The sequence below is a fragment of the Ischnura elegans genome, chromosome 5 (genome assembly GCF_921293095.1).
Source record: "Ischnura elegans chromosome 5, ioIscEleg1.1, whole genome shotgun sequence".
NCBI lineage: Eukaryota > Metazoa > Arthropoda > Insecta > Odonata > Coenagrionidae > Ischnura > Ischnura elegans.
The window spans coordinates 127,906,906-127,930,346 of NC_060250.1; the positions used below are offsets into that span (position 1 = coordinate 127,906,906).

A 23,441-nucleotide genomic window follows, 5' to 3' on the forward strand; every position below is an offset into this window, starting at 1 on the left:
ATAGTTGTGTTTTTCCGATGAGCAATTGGATTTTCTCGAATTGTTTTTAAGATAAATATATTTTTTCACTGAAAGAAGTAGGAAGATATTTATGGGTATGAGAAAATTGCAGGCTTTTAGACCACAGTGCGCCGCAGGGGGTGTTGTCCTTCTCATTCTGGGGAACACTCGTATATTCGTTTTATTCAGTGCTTTTATAAAAGAGAGAAGTACGAAAACGTCAGCGGGGCATTATGATTGTGAGTCAAACATTTATGGAGGTCATGGAAAAACATAGTTTACTTTCCCATCTGAAATGAAAAAGAGAGTACCTATATCTGATTATTATTGAAGGCGTCCTCATGAAGACAATGTTGGATCACATGGAAGATTTTACGAATCATCCCACCTGCGCCCCTTCCAAATTGAACTTACCACTTTAGTAAACTGTAACGTCCATTCGCATTACGTCGTTTCATTCAATCCATACCCTTACTTTCATCCTTTCCCTTACCACAAATCTCTCCACTAAGGGGAGCACTTCTTCATTTCTTCTCCGTTCCGTTCTTCCATTCTTTTCTTTTCCGTTCATTCGTTCTTTTTATACTCAAATCTCGGAGCCTTCATTCTTTTCTTTTCTCTCTTTCGTCGTCGTCTAAGTTTCCGCACCGTAAAGAGCTACATCCCCAGCAGCATATTTGGTAACTAATAGTTATCTTCTGCATTAATTGCGCACAAATAGTCATCAGGTACCCGACGAGATTCATTTTTACTTGATGAAAATTATACACGCGTAGTTCTGTGTGAGTAGGAATATGACCAGTATTTGTTCACTCGTAAAACTGACATAAGGTATACATTACGTGAGTGCAAGTTCTATTATTTCTGTGAAAACTTATATATAATAATACCTACAGAGGACAATGTCATGCATGATATTATCGGGCTCACATTACGACTGATTTTATGAAAAAAAAAGAAACTAAAAAAGGGAAATACTTAGTTTGACCTCTTAATTAAAGTGGCATAGATAAAAGATATACAAAACGTGATTTAAAATGATAGGAAATAGAAAAACAAGTCATGGAAGTAATACTTCCAATGGTTATGAAATTATCGAAAATATATTTATGATTACTTTCGAAAATCTCTAACTTTCAATGGACATGAAGGTGTGGGTTAATTACTTACTGATACCTAAAATGTATTAAGAATTATTTAAATATTTCCTCAGGTAAATTTAGTAAAGGTTGTAATAAATATCACACCGAAGTAAACATAATAATTTAGCACGCATTAGTATTTTTCTCATGAAAAATGGGCCACGTAGAAAACTGTAAGATAATATATATATTCCAAGACAAGGATTAGGAATAATTAATGCGCCTATTAGAGCAATATGGATCGATAGTGTTTAGTAATAATGTGTTAAATGCATTATCTAGAAGGTTATTTAGTAGGCAATTTTAAAAATGCTCTTTCATACGTAAATTCCGATTTTCGTTTTTTCCTTATATTTGCGTTGCGACGCAGGTGCGTCTAGGTATTTTTTTAGTACAAGGCAGACTTCTCAGACTACCAATCTCAGAATACTATCAGGGTGAGAATCGCGTGACTGCGAAGTTATGCTTCGCCTTGTGTTCAGACACCGTGAGTAAGGGAAGTGGCGAAGAATTTAGGAATAGAGAAGAATGCCTCCGTAAGACCTTCTCGGAAAATGAGAGTGAGTCAAACTGGCCCATTCAATGCACAAAAGGCATAAGCAATACCCGAAGTTTGAGCTCAGCTGAAAACGTAGTTGTTCGCGCAGGCCGTGGGGACCGACTTTTGAAAGTGACTGCACATACCTGCCTTTCGAGTATCCATTGCAAATAACTTGGAACGAGTATTCATGGTGAAATAAAAACACAGTATTATTCCACAAAATTTATATTTTTGCAGTCTACTAGTTTCAACGTTACAACGTCATTATCAAGACTAGTTAGTCTTGATAATGACGTTGCAGACTTGCAGTCTACTAGTTTCAACGTTACAACGTCATTATCAAGACTAGTTAGTCTTGATAATGACGTTGTAACGTTGAAACTAGTAGACTGCAAAAATATAAATTTTGTGGAATAGTACTGTGTTTTTATTTCACCATGAATATCTCATCGTTCCACCAAGTAACGCCTAAATCTGTTGATTTTATTGGAACGAGTAGTTCATTACGTGCGAGGAGTGAATGACTGGTCCGAAATGAGAGGGGATGGGGGAGCATTGTTAAGGAATAGGGCAGTTTCCTTCATCAATGAAAACGAAAGGCATTGATTGCGATTCGTTACCCACCATTAGTGTATCCATAATATACAAATTATTTGGCTTTAGAAATCCCAGTTTAGACGAATGTTAATGGTCAATTTTATCCTCATTTGAAAAAGGCCAGATTGGCGCCCATGCGATGCCACTCCACTTGACGTCACTGGGGCCTAGTTACTATACGAGTAGATAGAAGTTTTACATCGTCTGAGATTACCAATGCATGCATGAGCCACAGAGCTCAGGGAAAAACATCTCTTAATAATCTCCTATTAAAATTGCCTATATTAAAATGAAAAAACTTTGTAAATTTCACATTAATTTTATTAGCACGACCAGTTTCATCGCTGCGCGACATCATCAGGTGCATATACAGGAAATCACGGTAGGTATGACATTTCACGATCAAGCTATCAAGATCAAAACTGTGTGTGAAGTTTGTTATTCTATTATTTCAACGAATAGCAGTGAGAAAACTCACCTGCGTCACTGCGCCACTCACCTGCGTGGGCTAATTTAAGGCTTTCAATCACAAGAGAGGGTTTAGAAAAATGCACGAATGAAATCACATTATTTTATTAACGAGCAAATAGTCTTAGGGTTCGAACACACTGTTTTTACGATACCCAGCTCAATATCTATACATATCTCATGGTGTTCATTAGACCAGTTATTTTAAATTAGGGATGTTCATCTTCCATTAAACCTGGTTTGGCTCATGAGCTTGAGAGTTTTAGATAAATTAAATATCTCTGAATTTAATAAATCCTCGAATTTATAAAAAAATAGTTACATGCGGATTGGTCCGTATTTTTAATATTAAATGATGCCAATACATATTCAAATATATATATATATATTTGAATATGTATTGGCATATTATTGGTATATATATATTTCTTCTTCGATGTCAGGATCCGAAGGGTAGGCAGCCCTTGAGTCCGCAATCGTCCTGCGTACGCTTCAAGAAAGATCTTAGTTCCTTGTGGCGCAGTAGCCGTCGGTGCAGTCTCCGGGCCAGCATCTGTTGCCGTCGAAATGTGAGCCGGGTCGACAGCATTGGCGCTTGGACAGCAACTGGCCTCCCCACTCGTAGCAAAGGTAGAAGCAGTTGCAGCACAGCTGGAGGAAGTAGGAACAACTTGGCGTGATTATTGCTGTTTTTACTTTGAATATTACTATTTCATTAGCGTCGGAGGATTTCGTTAGCAGCTTCGTATTGTCAAGGGATCTATCGCGGCCAAAGCAGGACGCATCATCAGGCTATGAATGAAAATGGTGAGGTGGACGTCATTAATACGAGGTTCATTCAAGTTGTGAGACCTTCGATTTTTGTTTATAAATGGCTCCCTCTCCCGAAAATTATGAAACTGGCGATACTTCCCGACGTAATAATCTCCCCGCAGACACATACATTTTTCACAATGTCTACGCCATGATTCCATGACCAAGGCAGAGGCTTCTTGAGGACAAAATTCACTAACTCCTGCTTTACTTTGTGGTATTCCATTATAAGTTTTCCTGGATATACACAATTACTTATACCACTCATTTTTTTACAGAGCGCGACCCGGGTTTCAATGAATTATCATCATCTTCAGGCGCAAATTATGATTTGCGCCTGATGAGATAATAATTCATCGCTTATTGGTCGCGCTCTGATAAAAAATAAGTGGTATAAGTAATTGTGCATATTCAGGAAAACTTAAAAGTTTCTAAAGGAGTCTGCTTTGTCTACAGTATAATTGACTAGATTATACAGCAGAAAATATATACGAGGGCTGTTTTTTTTTAATAAGAGCCGTTTTGCCTTACACTGTAGTAGTTCGCACGCCGTCCGTAACGTGTGTGCGCGCCGCCTCCCGGTATTCCTTGCAAACAACCACGTGTCAGTTGCAGTTCCGTATCTAACCTTTACGCTTTACTGTGGATATTTTAAATGTTTAAGATTATTGAATCGCCCGCCGCGAGAGAGATTCGGTCAGTGATGCGATTTTTGACTGCAAGAAACATGTGGGCTGCAGACATTCACCCTCGGCTTTGTGAAATGTGTGCTGCTAATGCAAAGAGCGAAAGCAAATTGGGGAAATGGGTCGGAGAATTCAAAGATGGCCGCGAAAATGTTCACGATGGCGATGATGATCGCCCAGGACGGCCATCTTTGATCACAAACGTCGTCTCGCTGCAAAATCAAGTCAACGATGTTCTGGGAGAGCTGCGCGGTGTTTTGCTAGTGGACTTTATGACGCGAGGAATGACGATCGACTCAGAAGGCTACTGTGCAACCCTGGACAAGCTCGGCTCAGAGCAAAAGACGCGGCATCTCGCGTTAACTCCTGGTTGTCAGGGCAGGCAGCAAACTTCTTTGAATAGGGATTTCAAAACTTAGTTTTAAGGTATTATAAGTGCCTAAACAAGCAAGTAACTATGGAGAAATATAAATAAAAGTATGAAAATACTAAAAATAAAAGAATTTTGAAAAAATAATTTTGGTTTATTTTATATTAAAAAACGGCCCTTACTAAAAAAACTGCCTTCGTAGATACAGTAGAATTGTTTTGGTATGTTTTCACTCGATGTTCTGCTTTCATTAAACTGTCCCACCCATGGACGACGCACTTTCTACGCATAGATATTTCTATCATAACATGTCTCCATCAACTGTCGATGAATATCAATTGCTGCCACTTCACGAAAAATGCAGAGAACGAATGAATGCTCGCTGTTCGTGTAAGGAAAATGTCATCATTTCGAGCATCTAAAACAGGTCTCATTCTTGACGCTGCGGAAAGAGTTCTGTGTGTTCTGCAGTTTAGCCATCTCTTTCGCGTATTGACAAAGATTGCGCGCTCATTTTAAAACAATAAACTCGTTTCTATTTGTTTCCAGTTAGGAGTAAAAGAATCGAAGGCTTTAGAACTTGAATGTACCTCGTATACTCGTCGACCTTCCTCACTCCGCCGCAGTGACTTCGATCCATCGAAGTCGAGGGTCGACGATTGCATTAACGACATCCACCTTCCCACTTTTATTCGTGGCCTGCAGATGCGGCCTGCAATGGCTGCAAAAGCTCGTTTGACAATGCGTAACTGCACCGAAGCTGCATCCTAAAGAATCCGACGCTAATAAATCTCGCTGTGAAAGTCTGCGTCTCAAAATATTTCTATTTTATGCAGTAGGATGGATTTCCGAGTCTCGTCCGCTTTGTGAATTTAATGGCGATGTTTCATCTACTGAGCTGTAGGCGTACTTAGGCATGGCTGAAGTGAAGAATGCTTCTAACGTGTCCGATATTTATACGGTAACGCGGTATACGATTTATACGGTGACCGTGTAAATATCGGACGCGTCAGAAGCAATCCTGGCCTGAGGACGCCTTTAGCACAGTAGGTGAAACGTCGCCATCAAAATGACAACGCGAACGAGACCCGGAGATAAACCCTACTGCAAACCTGAACGCCGCAAAAACCTGCATCAAAAATTTACTATTTTACGCTCATTTCCTCATGAAATTATTCTGGCATAATAAGCATGACGTGCAGAAAAAAAGGCTATCTACTGGAGGGTATACACTATAGAATGTCCTCCAAAAGTTACAATCCCTATATCCTCGATTACAGTATATAATAACGTTTTTATGAACGTGCTTTTTTGTTTGACAACTTGTCCGGGTCAACTCTTGCAATTCAAATACAACCCATTTTTCGATTAGCAATAAAGCTGAAAATTTCTAAATAAATCAGAATACAATGAAAAATTCTCGCGTCTTTATTAATATTTCAAGTGTGTCTCGATTTTGATTCAGGTGATTTAAAATTAAATATGTAGATTAGACCAAAGAAATGGCCACCTAAATCCGATGGGGGCGCTGCGATCATCGAAAGGAGCGGGAAAGATAAGGAGTCATGGCAACGAATTTGTTTACAAATTAAGTGCTACAGAGGAACATGCGCCCTGTGTTATTCGTTGTATATGGAATGAAAATATACGACCCTGGTAACTTTTCACTGGAAAATTATTTATTGGTACGACGTGTTTCGACGCTGAGGCGTCATTCTCAAGTACACTGTTTATAATATCGACAATTCAATAAATACCCAAATTCTGGCAGGGGGGGAACCAGGGTTGTGAAAAATGAAAAATCAGGAGCAATTTCCACAATCTTTAAATTTAATAGTGCTACCGGTTTCGCTTTACAGCATCGTCAGGTACCATCAGTATCTGATGGTACCTGACGATGCTGATGGTACCTGATGATGCTGTAAAGCGAAACCGGTACCTAGTACTATTGAATTAAAAATTGTGGAAATTGCTCCTGCTCTTTCATTTTTCATTATGTCACGTTTCCACTCCATCTCGCCTGAAACCTCAGATTATACCAGGGTTGTGTATTTTCATTTCAACACGGATTTTCGCAAAGTAAAAGCCCAATCGATTGAATTTGTTGTATGTGAAACTTAGAGAGACTGTCGGGCTCGTAGTGAATTTTTATATTTTCTTTTTAGTTCACGATAAAAACGTTGTTTTTTTAAATAAGATTTTATATTCATTTGGCATTGTTATTTTTGATGTCTCTTACCGGGTCCGCAATAGCTCCCACGGCAGTACACTGGACGTGAGGGGTCGTGGAAGGGGTGGAAGGGGTGGTGGAAGGCGCGGAGGCCGTCGTCGGGTACGAAGTGCAGTCCCCGGCCATGCACCTGCCAGCCCCCGCGTCGAAGTGCGATCCCCCACGGCACGTCTGAACCGTGTAGTTCATGGTGCCGTTGGGAAGCTTGTAGCACAGGTAGAACTTGCGGCAGTCACTTGGATAAGGGTACGCCCCCGGGCCGTGGTTTTTGCACGGGTTGGGTGGCTTCGCCGTGGTGGTCGATGCCGTTGAGGATGACTCCGGTGTGGAAGGCGAAGTCGTAGGCGAAGACGAACCCGAAGGAGTTGACGAGGATGTCGCCGGCGTGGTACCGGTTGGTGGAACGCTGGAACTGTCGTTCTTCAGGATCACCTCCGGGTAAATTCTGTGCAGTGGAGAAGTCTCTTCCTTGCATATGTACTCGTACTTTCCCAAAGTCCCCGTATCGCCGGCATTCATGCAAGGTGGTAAGGGCGGATTTGGGCAGCCGCTCTCCGGATCGTCTAACTTCTCGCATTTCGACGATTTCGCGTTGAAGAATTGACCTGGATCGCAAATAACGTGGAAATGCTTCTCGCCTATGCAGAGATGATACTCCAAGCAAGAATATGGATCGGGAATTGTTTCCTTTCCTGAATTCGACGGGCACTCGAATTCCTTGTACCTGCGAAGAAAATTATTCATTTCAGTTCGTTTTCGGCATCGTGCACGTAATTAACAGAGCCCTCTACATTTCACTCTCAACGCTAATCCGTGACCAATTTGGGTCATTGCTTTCACCATGGGAAAGGTGGTGTCCGCCATTGTTAGGCTCAAAAGACGTTACACACGGGGCACTTCATTGCGCAATATGGCGAATGTACGAAGGCGCAATCAAAATTGCGTCGTGTAAAGCGGTGTATTGTTGGAATACTTGCGAGAATGCATGGATGCGAGCCGGCTAAATAGCCCCTGCTCTAATTCCGAGCTCGCATTCTCGCAATTTCAACATTTTTTCCGATAGATGTCGCTTTAGTAACAATCGGAAGGAGCTGAATGACGATATGTATTAATTATACGGTATTACTCGAATTAATAGCATCGTTTACACGACTGTTTACGGACGACGGACTGTTTACGCGAAACCAGTATGTCAACAACGTTAGGCAATGAGTTTAGTTTGTTCATTGTTCCATCAAGTAACTCGCTATTCGCGCCCTCTTCAGACGAAATTTCGTGGATGGCTGCTTGATTGCGAGTGGCGCTTAAAGCGTTAACGCATTCGTCAACGCAATATTTACGAGAATTTATTATTGGGATATGTATATTATTGGGAAATGAACGCAGTGCTAATCTGGGCATTGATGTGCCCCGTGGTAGCACTCGGCTTAAATAAAGATTATTAATACCCTATCAAACGAAGGCAACTCTTCGACCGTGGCTAATTTTAATAGGAGATTATTAAGAGATGTTTTTCCCTGAGCTCTGTGGCTCATGCATGCATTGGTAATCTCAGACGATGTAAAACTCCCGACTACTCGTATAGTAACTAGGTCCCTGTGACGTCACGTGGAGTGGCATCGCATGGGCGCCAATCTGGCCCTTTTCGAATGAGGATAAAAATGGACCATTGCCATTCGTCTTAACCGGTATTTCTAAAACGAAATAATTTGTATATTATGAATACACTAATGGTGGGTAACGAATCGCAATCAATGCCTTTCTTTTTCTTTGATACGAAGGAAACTGCCCTATAAGAGGGAAACGTTCTCGTCCCTATTTCATATTTTCCCTCTTATTCTCTGGAAAACGCTCCCAGTAGGACGAGTGAAACTTTGAGCAAAAAATATTTTCAACGCAGCATTCCCCGAAATGAACTCACTATATACATACAATGGTTACTTAGCTTGAGAAGTATTCGTCACTTCCATGCTTCAGTCTGCCAGGGTTGCCACTCAACCGTGAAAACCTTAAAACCGTGAATAAGCCGTGAATTTCGTATACCGTGAAAAACCTGGAAAAAGCTGTGAATTTCGTATAAAACCTTAAAAATTTCTCAAACTTGATTGTAGACCTACGATAGACGGATTAAAAGAAAAATCGATAATCCGATCATGTTTCAAGGCCGAGTCCTCGACTGTCCGCGCATTTTTCTTCACACGTGTATTCGAAGCACAATTATTAATTGGTCCATGTACCAAGACAGCACATTGACCTTAAGCCTGCGATTGGAAGACATTAACTCTGTCAAAAAAATCAGGCACTTCTTCACTTTCCTGCCACCCTGCTCTATCCATTTTCCCACTAATACCCTTTAGCCGGACCTGAACTTTGCTAACTATGGGTGACGTCATTAGAGGTAACACTTTTAGTGCTGCGTTTGCATTCAAGGCATCTGTTGCGTTTGTTACATTTTTAGTCAACGTGAGGCCGATGATTGTTACGTGATCAATATTTCTGCCTAAAATGTCTTTTCTACAAACCGTGAATTTGATGACATTTATGCCGTGAAAACCTGGAAAAAAACCGTGAATTTTATAATGTAGTTAGAATGGGAACCCTAGTATCTCTTTCTGAGATCAGTGATTGTGTGTGTGTGCTGAAAAGTAGTAACCGATGTTACTTAGGTACAATTCCTTGAACGAAGCTAACGAGTGGTGACCGACGCTAATTTAGGTTAAACCGTGCATGCAATTTCCCTCGATTAAGATTTGAAACTTATGAGTGGATCGATTTGTTTAGAAGATAATGAAATATCTGCGATCTAAAATCATATGACACTGCAAAAAAAGCATTTTCCTGACTTTATAGAACCAATCTCAGGTTTTGAATAAATTTACTCCCCGAAATAATCTGATGAAATTTAAACAATAGTTTCTGAAAAAATTGTATTTTAATTTTGTTATAAAAAGGTATGAGAATTTCATTTTGAGTTAAATTAATTTCGAAAAATGGTTCTTAGAGTCAACGCCGAAGATTAATTAATGTAGGGGACAGGCTTCTGAGTGGCCAACCTACGTTGTTAAAACAAAATGAAGAACGAAAGTAACTACTCGAAAGTAATGATTTATTCGCTCTAAGAAAATGCAAGATCCCACTTTTGGCTAATTTTGAAAGTACGGTCCCCATTGATTCTCTGATGGCAGATTCAGAGGAGGATTTGAATAACAGAAGGTAACTGGTAAGTGTGTGTAGGGTAATAGGTAGATGTCAGCTGAAAATAAACACAAAGGATAATAAAATATTAGAGTGGAGATAGATTGAATAAGGATAGACTAAAAATTGAATAAAAAACAAAAGAAGTAAATGAATTCTGTCAACTGGGGAATAGGATAACGACACGGAAAAATATATTTTCCTAATTCATACAAAGACCACTTTGCTGATTCAGACTTTATCGAGAGAGCAAAATAATTGCTTTACATAGGAAATATTTTTAGTAGCAGCTAGATCTCATTCGTAACCGGTGCAAACGATATACATACTCTTGAATCTGTGACTCTAGCAAGTGAGTTTGTAAACCACGCTATCGAAGCTTATTGTTGATCGCAATTATGGTAGCTATTTGTTATCATCTTCAGTAACACCGCTTGCCAGGGATAAGTAATTAATGCAAATTATTAATTAATTTTTAATGACCAGAGAAAGACAGAAAACACGAGTTCATTCAAAACAAGGGAATCGTTTTATGCATTTTAAATAATCTAGCAGGCCACCCGGCGTTGCTCGGGAAGAGATAGAGGAGTACGCAGATAAGTGGGAATAAAACGTCGCGTAGGCGGCTTTTTACAATTTCATCTTTGAGCTTGTCAAGAATTGTGCCTACCCGGCAGGATGTCCGACCGCATAAATAGTATGACGTGTCGTAACAAACGGTAAGGAGAAAACGACGCGTCGGACGCAATTAAAAGTAATACTATGGGAGAATTGTCATGAGGAAATATTCCCCTGGACCGGTAATCGAACCACGAACTTTTAACTTTCCGGGCCAATGCGCAGACCACTACACTATCCAGGTTCTTTTAATTCCATGGCAATTATACCGAGGTTCATGGCACCAGGTGTAAGGTCCTCGCGGTCCACCAAGGTGGCCAACGAGAGGGAGGAAGGACTTCCAAGAAGCCACAAACCGGTTGAGAGCCTCAAAACTGCGCTAAAGCCGCGCAAAGTGGTATGTGTAGTGTTTCTAGCCCTGCCGCGTGAACGGCGGTGAAATATACAAGAATTGCCAAGAGAAAAAAATCCCCTGGACCGGGAATCGAACCACGGATCATGAGCCTCGGTATAATTGCCATGGAAATTAAGGAACATGAATTTCTGCCAAATTTCCGCCTTTATGCCCTGTGGTTCTAAGGTAACCCCGCAAACAACAACGGTATTGTCGTTACGCGCCATCACGTGCTCTTAAAATACCCAAAATGGCGTCCAAAATCGCCAAATCACGCCAACACGGCCAATATGGCGTGTTAAAACCCAGATAGCACAAAGTAATAGAGATATCCGTTTCTTATGGTTTTCTTACGGAAAAAATTGATAGGAAGCTTATCGTAAGCTGAGGGGCTTATATAAGGCAAGGGTAAGATTATAGGGAAGAATAGGTAAGAAATGCCGTCAAATATCCTCAGGCAACGTAAGTTGCTTCTGTTGGACGCCAAAGGCGGCTGAATTGCGTACTACACATGCTACGCGGCTCATCCCGACATGAATTTACCGGTGAAATTCGGCGAGTCTTTATGAGAGCTTAACAACTGATAACAGATTTTCCCGTAATTAGAAAAAAATTAACAACTGCAAGCGACCGGCTGGTGAAGATATCAAGCATAATACAAGTACTTTATCCTTGCGGCGGAAAGAAAAAAATTACTTTAGAGAGTTCCGAACGTATGACTTCCGCATCCGCAGTTCTGTACGCAAACTACTTCACCACGGCTACTGATGAGTGTTACTTGCGTAAGGAAGAAGTGAAAAAGGGGTTGCTTTGCCAAATAGTTGGACATCGGGAATTGTTTGTCTCCAAATAATCGAAGGACTTCAGTGATTGAAAAAGTTCAGCGAAAGGCAGCCAGGAATACTCTAGGGACACATAGAAGGGGGGAAAGTGTACCAGCTATGCTAGGGAGCTTAGGAACTGAATCACAATATCGTTTCCGTACACCATGAGAAACATAAGTCACTATAAGTGCTAGTCAACCTTACCTGCATATCCCTTTGGGATCACACGTGGCAACCTCCTGGGATGAGTCGCACACTCGCGTTGCTAGACAATTTTGAGTCTTATCAGTCTCGAAGGCAATCTCATTTGTGTCCGACATATATTTACAGGAAATAACACTCTGACAGCCATTGCACTGTTCGCCGACTTTGGGACAAACGAAATTCAGAAATTCAGCGTTAACAGTCCCTTGTATGCAGATGAGAAGGGCGAGAGCCAAAGCCACCTGAAAGAACACAAACGATCAAGAGGCTTGTTTGAAATTTACAATGTCGGAAAAAGTTGTGTCACCACGAATAGGATCGCGTAAGATTTCACCCCGTGCAAACATATTGCCACTTTCCGTGTATTTTAAGCCGCATTTACACTGTTATTATCAATACTACATAACTTTCTCCAATGGATTGTAGTTTTTCGAAATCGAGATTCTATCTAACAATGTTCTACTGTTTAAGTAATGCATTTTGGTACACCAAGAAAGTCAACAATTGCAAACTTTATGATAAGTATATTTTTCGCATATCATTCACTTTTCCTTTTTTATTTTGAAGATTTAAAACGTTACAAAATAATAATTACGAACCTAAAATTAGGAGTTTTAGACACATGAAAGACTGATGAAAAAGTGATTTGTGGAGGCAGTGCGTATTTTGTTGGGATACTTAAGTCGTAGTCCCAAATGTCTGTGAAATGTGTGCCCTTAAGCCCTGCCAGCCAAACCAGTTTGCCCCGTTGCCTTTTGCTCAGGACAACTCACGACTTTGAATGTTATGCCCATAAACGCTCCTCACAGGATTCTCCTCTCCCATGTTTCCGTTGATTCCCGCCGGTCGCAATAAATAGCGGCGCTCCAGTCGCTAGGATACAAGTCAACATACGTATTAGCCCGTAAGATATACGCCACTTGCTGAATGCAATCGTTTACTTCTGAAACTCAAGCTCAATTAATTAACATTATGCTCAATTGCATATTTAGTAGTTAAAAAAAACATAGTTAAGCATTTACAAGTGAAATGCACTCCCTTCAAAACGAAGTACTTATAAGTAAAATACACCAAAGGATGAAGTTCGCCATGAAAATATATTTGATTTAGCCGGGATTCGAACCCGGATCTCCCGATTGCCGTATTTGATAAAGTGGCCTGGTAGTTACGATGCTGGAATACCATTCTGTAGTTCCATGTCCCATTTCCCGTCAAAGGTGATTTTTTTCTTCATAATTTCCCCCTACTTTTTCTTTTGCAGAAACCTGCTATTCAAAATTATATTCATGATTTCCAATGAACATTTAAATTCTGCGCGAGGAAATGTTTTTGTACACTTGCGACGTCTGATGTTTTTCCATTCTTTCACGCGGAAGCTTTCTTTGTATTATTTCATTTTTGTGTCGCAGCACGACGCATTATTAAGATACACATGTATTTGGTTTCATTTTATGTTGAGGTATGTTATTGTGGACTCATTTATACCATCCGTACCTAATTCCCGAATCGGAGTTCGTTACTAGTCCATCCTGCGGAGTAGAAAAATAACATAACCGGAAAAGCAATATTCTTTGATGATTCAATTTGATAATTATCCAGATGAAAAAAAGCAAAATTTACAAACAAGACGCTTCTCTGGAGCCTCTTGTGAGATCAGTGACTGCTCGCCGAGTGAAAAGATGTTTAGCCGTCCCCAACTCCGGAGGAAGAACCCATTCCCTCCCTGCCTCGCTCTACCTGGATTTCAACGTTTCTTTTCCAACGATTCTAAGACAAGGCTTGTATACTATAGGGAGGTTTCCTATTATTTTATTACTGCCTAAATTGAAAGATTATTACTCCTGGAGTACGTATTTCACGCTTTTAGATTTTTAAATGACGACGTCTATTTTTCGCGATTAAATGAAAAGTGAAAATTCTCAAGCGCGCAAAAACGCGGCGGCTGAGTATGTATGCTGGGGAAACCCCGTGTGACGTCTTTCTGGTTCCCGCTGCCGCAAATGAGGTGACCTTGGGGCGAGGCTTTGAGCGCTGATACGGCGCAGGATTCCAGGCGCAGGTTGCTGAGTACCCTGCTAGCTGGTAGCACTTGGCTTAAATAAGAATTATTAATGCCTTATCAAACGAAGGAAACTTTCCGACTTTAGGCAGTTTTAATAAGTGATTATTAAGAAATGTTTCCCTTAGCTCTGTGCCTCATGCATGCATTGGTAATCTCAGACGATGTAAAACTCCTATCTACTCCTAATTTAAGAGGAGAGGCCTTTTTCAAATGAGGATAAAATTGACCCTTGCCATTCGTCTAAACCGGTATTTCTAAAACCAAATAATTTGTATATTATGAATGCACTAATGTTTGGTAACGAATCACAATCAATGCCTTTCGTTTTGTTTGATGAAGGAAACTACCCTCTTAATTCTACAGGAATGTCGTCAATGCTAGATGTCTCATTTATTCGCAGTTGCCTCAACTCCTCTCACACCTCAACGGGTGAGGAAATAGGAGTTGACGACAGAAAGAGAGAATACTTGGCATTCATCAGGGGGATCGCCGACAGAACAGCCAGAGTTTCACATAAATACCACGAAATAATAGCATTCAAACCACAGAGAAAAAAATCAGAGACATATTTTGCAGTGTAAAGGGAAAAGATAAACGGAGGGTGTTCATGAGATGTCGAAAGTGCGAGAAAGGTATGCGTTGTGAGTACGCCAAAGAAACGTGCAGAATCCTATGAACAAGGGCAAAGGAGTAAGGGGCCGCCGTTCAATCGCAACCAGAAAGCGTTCTGGGCGGAAATAGGTTTACCCATTTGTTCGTTTTTTTCTAGAGGTGATTCACTAAGTGACTGCAATAGGAAAAATCATAGCTCTAAAAAGAGACGCCTAAAACCTCACCCTCCCCCGTGGCGATATAAATTTCCTTTGCACTGCAAATTATGTTTCTGATTTGTCTCTGCGTCTTGAATGCTATTCTTTCGTCGCATTTCTGTGAAACTCAGGCTGTTTTGTCGATGATCCCTGTATCTGTCGGTGATCTTGCGTATGAACAATTGTCATTATCCAAAGGAGGCCTCCAGCAACGGAGAGAAAACTGTTTTTAAGATATTACAAACTGCTAGACGGGTGTATCCACTGGGTGATCACTTGGATTACAATAGCTTAGTTATCTATTATTGTCGGGACAAATTAGACATCTAGAAAAATCATGAATCTCGCAATAAGACTTGACCTAATTGAAGAAGGATGGTATATAGGAACGCGGAAACCTATGGTTAACTTCCAAACATAACGAGATGAAACTGTATCAGCCGCCAAGCGAGAAAAGCTAACTTGGCGAAACTTGTATGAGCTTTTCATGCAAGGATATAAAAACTTTGACGGATCAGTTTGATAACATTATTAAGGCCTACAGAATTGACGATATTCCTGCAGAATGAATTAAAATTTACCCATTTTTGCGAAGTAAGCTGCTCGATTTTTCCACTGGTGGATATAAACCATCTTCCAAAAATCAAGAAATTTAGGCAAGAACTCTTTTTTTTTTAATTTTTTTTTAACTACTAAATACGATCGAGTTAAAAAGTAAAGAGACAGGCATTTTTCCGTGATTTTTTTCTATCCATCGCATGCTAGAATGAATTCGCGAAAAAAGTGGAGAGAATTGGAATAAATGTTCATCAAATGCTGCAAATTAATTTTGAAACGTATCACCTTTTCCAAAAAAGTGAATAATAACGATTATTAATATATTCTCCGCCTTTGTCGATGTACGCTGAAGTTAATTTCGTGGCATGTTATTAAAATTATACAGCAATGTTTAATCATGCAATTTTCCTAATCCTTGAGGATATCAATGATAAGTTTTCATAATCGTTGGCTTAAAGAAAGAGTGGTTTTCAATTAATGCATACACATAGTGGCTTAAACTTCGGAACGAACTCAATTGCTAGTTGATGTTACTTAAGATCCCACTTACCTTAAGCGCCGTCGTCATTGTCGATGTCTATGGCAATTTTTCACTGTAGAAGACAGCGGAGACCTTCCAGCAACACTAATTCTTCGCTGCCGAATCACCGCGCATATATAGTGCGTTGACGAGAATGGGGAGGGGGGGATTCGGGAGTATCTGAGTATCTGGAAACAAGAACTCTGTGAACATTATCACTTACTAAGATTCCTTTCTTACGACGACATATCTCTTCGCCAAAATTCACATTAACCGCTCAAATGAGGTCGACGTATTTTTTTGTTTGGTTGCGACTTAAAATCGCGAGCAATTGATTAAAAAAAAGAACACCACTCGCACCACCCAAAGGGTAAACAATGTATTTGCGTCAGCGGTAAAAAAAAAATACGTGTACACGGTGATCGATTGTTTGTCCTTAGCTCACATCTCATTAGGGCATATGTCATCTTATTACTTGCTATCTCATTAGGAATGCTGTCTGGTCCGCAATCAACTTTTTTAACTCGGCATGAACTGATTATGTTAACCTGTATCCTAGAAATCGACGAGTGATTTTCACTCATTAAGGGTAAGTGAGACATTTTCCATTCCCTGCGCGTCCTAGTACAACTGCTAGGATTTTTTTGGATTAAATTTTTTAATCTAATAAATATTGACGATGAAGATCTAATTTATATTTTTGGTCCGTATAATCAATTTGACAAGACTTTTTTTGCTTTTAAAGTGAACTGTATTAGATTTCTTTCTACATTGAACTTAATACGCTTATTCACGATAGCGCGTAGATATTTTAGACATCATTGCATTTTATTTAAACTCCACCCCAAAGATCTTTTAGTAGGAACACGAAGAGGAACGTTTTTATATCAACGTAAACAAACCATCGTTGCATTTCAATTTATATTACGGTGTTAACAAAATTAAACCACCTGAAGTCCCTTAAGATTCTGAAATTTGCGAGTGTGCTATTACCTTGCGATGGGACAATATAGTAGTTCATTCGTTTTGATGATGTCAAATCAAAATATTGGTGCGGTGATTGCGTGTGAAGTGTGTGTGATTTCAGTCTTCGGAAAAGCTTGAATGATATGTGATGATTCGCAAAGGTTGATTTTGGGACAGAATGGTTTAGTTAGTTCTGTAATAGAAGCATTTTAATATTGCATTAGTTATTTTTTATTGCTTGTCCCTTCTTTTTCTCCCTTTCAGGTTTCGGCTAATGAGCCTGCTCCACATTTCCATCTTTTTCTTGATTTCCTTGTCCTTCTCTTGCCAATTGGTTGAAATTTCATTTCTTGTTTTGGAATTCTTTCATTTGGCATTCGAAGTATATGTTCCTTCCATCTGCGTTTGTATTCTCTTAACTTTTCAGTAACTGCCTGGACACCCAGTTCATCTCTTATTTGAGTGTTTCTTAATTTATTCAATCTCGTGTAGCCTTTTACTGATCTTAAAAAATTTATTTCTGATGATTCTATGTCTTAAATCATTTTTTTGGGACCCAACATTCTGATCCGTAGAGTACAGTAGGGATTGCCATCACTTTGTAATTTTTTTTGTGTTTCTATTCTCGTTTTGTTTTTTAGAGTTCTTATAATTGTGCCACATATCCTTTGGGTAGTATTTACTTTATTCATAATGTCTTAGTCCTCGTTATATGTTATGTCACATCCTAAGTACTGGAAGTGCAATAATTGCTCCAGGCTTGATCCTCAATAACAATTTTTGTTTGTATCGGGTTGCTTCCTAAAAATGCCAGTCTTTGTTTTGGTTTTGAAATCCTCAGGTTATATAGTTTTCTAATTGGGTATAGTCTGTGTACTACCGTCTGTAGTTTCTCCTCTTTATCTTGTAATATAACCTGATCGTCAGCAAACAGCATTGTATTTTAGGTATTGAGATGGTCCCAATTCTATGCCTGATGATACATTATTCTCCTTCCATATTCTCAGAACGTCATCTATACATAGATTAAACAAGGTTGGGGATAGACTGCAACCCTGGCTAACTCCTTGGTTAATGACAATTGCTTGAGTGATCTGTTACCCAATGCCAATTACAGTTCTGGTGTCTCTGTATAGACTCTGGGAAGCTTTTATCAGATGTTTATGAAACCCTCTTTTCTTCATAATTGACCATAACATTTCTCTATTAACACGATCGAATGCCTTTTCAAAATCTATGAATGCAAGATGCGTTTCTAGATTAAACTTTGTTGGTTTAGGTTTTATTGTAATAGAATTAAAGAAATATAATAGTACATTAGATTTTTTTTCATATTTCTTTCGGGGGTTTTTCTATTTATTTATTGCTTTCTCGTTATTATGGTTTTCTGAAGCGGCATCTAATTTTTTTGTGAATTCAGTCTTTAAAGAGGTCTTGAAGGACATTATCGAAGTGCCTGTCAAAAATGTAAAGCATCAAGTGCCGTATCACTTGATAATTAGACCACTTACTTATCGCACATGCTATCGTACGTCCTGCTTATATCATGCATGACGGCTTGCGTAAATAGACAGTGCACTCTGAATAATTTTTAAGCATTTTGATGGGTACCCATTTTGCATATCATAATGACAGTTTGTGACCATTGTTGTTGTTAAGGCAATGAAATGGTTGGAAATGGACGGGAGTGACTGAGTGGTGCCCCAGAAGGGGATGGACCCCGTTTGGGGTGCCCGGGCAGGGGATTGTATTGTAAGGAGTGCCTCCGAAGGGGAAGGGAGAGGAGACAGTGTTATGAAAGGAACGACTGCGCAGTCAGTCACAAGAGAGCGACGGTCGGTGGAAGGTGCATATTCCACACCATACGAAAAATTCAAAAACACTTGTAACGACGATATTAAACAACTAAATGCAGTCCATTTTTAAATCTAAAAACATTTCATTTATGTTGACATGCCGAAGGTGCTACAGTTGTTTTTTTTTATATCGCGGAGCCGATAGCGTCATGGCGCTATTTTTATAGATGAAAAAGATTTTTTGAAGGTGAAATCGTTTTAAATTGGCGCCCGTACGCGAAAAATCACTTCGCAACTGTACTGAGCGTGGAGTTAATTAAGACCAGTTCCCTGCATCATTGCATGTATAGAAGCACTCCTAGCTTCAGCGTTTTTATGAATGTCGACGCAGTAAGAGTCTCAATTCGTAATAACATCCATCCAAATTTTATTTCTTGCAATATTTACACAGGGAGGATTTTTTGCTGCCTTTTTAATATTTTGACCTGAAAACGAAAGGAACGTAAAGAATTATTTAAGTATACCGGGACTGGCCACGGAAAAAATTACAGATTCACCCTTAATGCACAAATTGTGGAAAATTCCACTGAGAAAAAATCATTCGCCTTGACCGGGTTTCGAATCCATATCTCTCGATATTAGGTCCACTCCGGTCAATCAAGAGCAAATATCTCATATTGTCTCAGAGCGAACTTCGGGATGGGTTTTACTGAACAAGATGTTGACGTCACAAGTCCACACTGTGGCACATGTGGCGAGGGTCGTGCTTACTAAGCCACTGTCGGGGTGAAAAACCCTTATTTTTGTCGCTGGTCTGCGACGACGAATTTCAAAGCACTGCAGGAACGAGTGACTTTGTACGCAGTAACGCGCACGGGTGCAAAGTTAAATACACCAAAGGATGAAGTTCGCCATGACAAAATATTTGAATTAGCCGGGATTCGAACCCGGATCTCCCGATTGCCAACTGGCTAACACACCTGACCGGCAATCGGGAGATCCGGGTTCCATTCCCGGCTAATTCAAATATTTTTTCATGGCGAACTCCATTCTTTGTTGTATTTAACTTTGAAATGGTGCTTTGAAATTCGTCGTCGCAGACCAGCGACAAAAATAAGGGTTTTTCACCCCGACAGTGGCTTAGTAAGCACCACCCTCGCCACATGTGCCACAGTGTGGACTTGTGACGTCAACATCTTGTTCAGTAAAACCCATCCCGAAGTTCGCTCTGAGAAAATGGCTTTGTGGTGTAACTGGCTAGGACGCCTGACCGGCAATGGGGAGATCCGGGTTCGAATCTCGTTTTGGGCTTTGATCTCCGGCTGTGGCGCAGTGCGTGCCGCTTGGAATACTCAGCAGTTCAGACCGTCTTGGCTGAAGGCTGGACTAACTGGGTAAAGAGCTTGACCGGAAATCGAGAGATCTGTGTTCGAATCCCGGTCAAGGCGAATGATTTGTTTCTCTGTGGAATTTTCGCATACATTTTTAGATTTAGAATCTATGCATATTTTATAGGACCATAGTAAGGGAATAATAATTTCCTAATTCCAGAATTATATGAGTATGGGTCGTTACACCCAATTTTCAACCAGATGTGACGTCTATCGAAAAGGCGCTTTCGTAAAACTGCTTTTTTTATAACCCTGTTTTTTTTAACGATTGCATGAAGTGCAAAAAGAATTTTGAGTTTTTGTTTTCTAATCAAGTGAATATCATTTGCCAAATTTGGTCGAAATTCTTGTCCCAAGAAAAATCGCAATTCGAGTTTGGGTGGAGTGGCCCATGTCTAATGCATCATCTTATTGGAAACCATTCACCAAAACGAAATACTACGGATGGAAACAAACAGTGGTGAATCTACAATAATTGTAGACCTTAGGCATGTAACGTGGGAAGGTAGAATGTGTGTATAAACCGTGGATAGGGTTTTGATGAGCCTCGTTATGATGAGCTCCTAGGTAGCAAAAATAATGATCTTTTTCTATGTATTGTATTCTAAGCTGAGTATCTCAGTTGAATCAGGTCCTAAGGATTTTATGCTAATCATGAGTATGTGTCCTTTTATGCAATATTATTGACTGTAAATGTAAACAATATAATAGACCTTAGCAAAATCAAATTAATAATCAGTAAGTGACATGCAATGTCCTGAGTTCTATTTTTAGTAAAAAGCAAACACATACTTACTCCTTACTGCTAAAAGATAATCAAAGAGAACGCGATAATATGAATTATCAATACTTTTTACCAGCCAATGACTTTCAAGGAGATAATTTCCACTTTTTAGTTGATAAATGAAAGGAAACGAGCGGTTGCCTAAGCAATTTTAGGTTCCCGTGAAGGAGACCTTTCCATTTGGAAAACGGGCTGCAAATTATTTTTTACAGTGAGCTGAAAATCGCAAGTCACTTAAGAATAAAGAAATGGTCAACATGATGGCCTCATAAATGGTGAAATCGAAGACACTTGAAAATGACGGTTTTTCCCGATGTCGCCATGGCGACCATCCATTTTTGGAGCTCCGAGAGAGGATTACTAGAGGCCGGGTATCCAGCACCCTCTTCAGTAAGCGTGTGTACCCACCATATGTATCATGTGGTGTCATCATCCCTTGTCAGCAATCCAAAGGTTATTTGAGGCAACTTTGCACCCAAATAAAATTTTATTCCTAGTAGTATATATACAGTATACTCCTGCTAACTCGTTACTACCATAGTATTCCCATACCGTGGGATCGTCTATATTAATAAATTATCTGAACAAATTACGTAGGTATTCAATAAAATAAATTATGAAATTGCACACAAAAATCATCACACTCAAAACAAGCTTCTTTTCACAAAAATAAAATCGGACACCCCTAAAAATCTGAAGAGTAGTATAATATAGAAAATGTCATGCCTCGATTGCAGCACTTGCTACAGAGGACAGACCCCACAGTATTAAAAAAAACATTATTTCCCAACATAAATCATCAATAAAAAATAATATAACATTATGCGGCCTTGCTAGCCTAATCAAAAACAACAGCCATACTTTCGATTTTGACAACACCGAAATTTTAGATTATGAAATTAATTTGAAAAAAAAGATGATTCAAAGAAATGGTTCATTTATATAAATCTAATAAGAGCTGTAATAAAAGATCGGGCAAAGATTTAATCAATGGAAATTGATTGTTACTAAGTGAGGTAATAACTTAGTTACTATAAGTAATCTATCCTGTGAAAATAAGGTATGTCAAAATTCTAGAGTCTTCCCTCTTTTTATTTTTTATTTATTTTTATTTATTTAATTATATTATTGTAAAAAATATTGCTTGTAACCTTTTATTTATGTATCAACATTTTATACTCATTTTTTCATTTGAAGCCCTGAGAATGATTGAAAATAAACCGAAACGTAGGCAAATCACTTTTCAATTATTTGGCCTTAACTCCAAGAACATTATATCATAGAGGCCAAGACAAGAAGAAAAAAAATCTAATTGCTGGGAGAGAAATTTAATTTTTTTTCTTTATGACTGATTTTCGGGATTTCTGGACAACTGTGCGGTGCGTCGATTGCATCAACAATATGTTTCAAATACAAGTTTATCTGCGTATAAGGAGCACCATAAAAAAATTTGGCCGTGTGAAGTGGAATCAATTGCTAGATGAATCATTTTATTTTAACCCTCTCACTGGCACTTTTTTTCAATTGAACGTGAAGAAATAAGAATGACGTATCGCCTTGCATCTTCAGATGAATTAACGATAAGTAGGTAAGTGCCACTTAGGGACCTCTCTCTTGTTTGCACCGATAAGGCTCCGTAACGAGAGATTCAATGACGCACAAAAACGCTAAGTGAAGCACTATTATCTCACACAGGCGTTTCTCAACAGCAGGTGAAAACAAACAATCAAAAATTACGCGATTCATTTCTCCGAAAAAGAGAAGCGGTCATTGAGTAAACGTTCTTGGGGTAGAGTTTGGAAATATGGAGGTGAATTGAGGACTATCGGTGTTTATTTATTTATTGTGTTTAACGTCCAACATCCAAAGCATAAATAAAATTAGAGGATGAAGGCTTATAAAAAATTAATGCAAATTCTATATAACAGAGCCATGGTGATCATGTACACATGATATACTTTGAATTACAAAGTAATCCGTGTGCATGACCATGAAAGGTCATTTTGTGCAAAATTTCCATCACCTCCGAGAAAACTTTCCTTCGATGCTCAAATAAATCCAGGTCGTATCATAGTGCGTTCAAATGAATTACAAATTATATTTAAAGGAGCATTTTTTAAAAAGTCACTTTTTAACATTTATGACATTTATGAATACCTCTTGTACCCCCTTGCCATTTGTAAGATCCATGCATATTTGACTAGTCAGACTACTACTTTCACTTGTGGAAAGAAATGAATTAGCACTTTTCCACAATATTTGTGGAAAAGTGCTAATTCATTTCGTTTCAATGTATCGAACTTCCACTGTATAATGTATGAACCAGTTGGACTTATTACTTTTCACCTTTATTTATAATGTCACGCAGAAATAATAAATCTTTTTGTAATCTCCTTACAGACAGTTTTTGAACACCAAATATTTTTATCAAGATGTCATGCTCTACGTAATTATCAATTGAATGCTAAGTATA

At 39.2% G+C, this 23,441-nt stretch overlaps 1 protein-coding gene across 1 annotated transcript; it reads right to left on the reverse strand.

Moving 5' to 3' along the window:
* Nucleotides 1-3,195: 3,195 nt before the first annotated feature.
* Nucleotides 3,196-16,147, reverse strand: LOC124159548. The gene is made up of 4 exons (XM_046535428.1): nt 16,062-16,147; nt 12,083-12,324; nt 6,857-7,571; nt 3,196-3,399 (listed from the first exon to the last, which is right to left on the reverse strand). The coding sequence occupies exons 1-4, from the start codon at nt 16,077-16,079 to the stop codon at nt 3,253-3,255; spliced, it is 1,122 nt and encodes a 373-aa protein (XP_046391384.1). The 5' UTR covers nt 16,080-16,147; the 3' UTR covers nt 3,196-3,252.
* Nucleotides 16,148-23,441: the final 7,294 nt, after the last annotated feature.

Excerpts from the sequence above, each read along its gene's own strand:
- LOC124159548 (XM_046535428.1), bottom strand. Across the intron at positions 7,572-12,082 it reads GATCCCAAAGGGATATGCAG|GTACAAGGAATTCGAGTGCC; the intron begins GTAAGGTTGACT and ends TTTTCTTCGCAG. Across the intron at positions 3,400-6,856 it reads TGGGAGCTATTGCGGACCCG|CTGTGCTGCAACTGCTTCTA; the intron begins GTAAGAGACATC and ends TACTTCCTCCAG.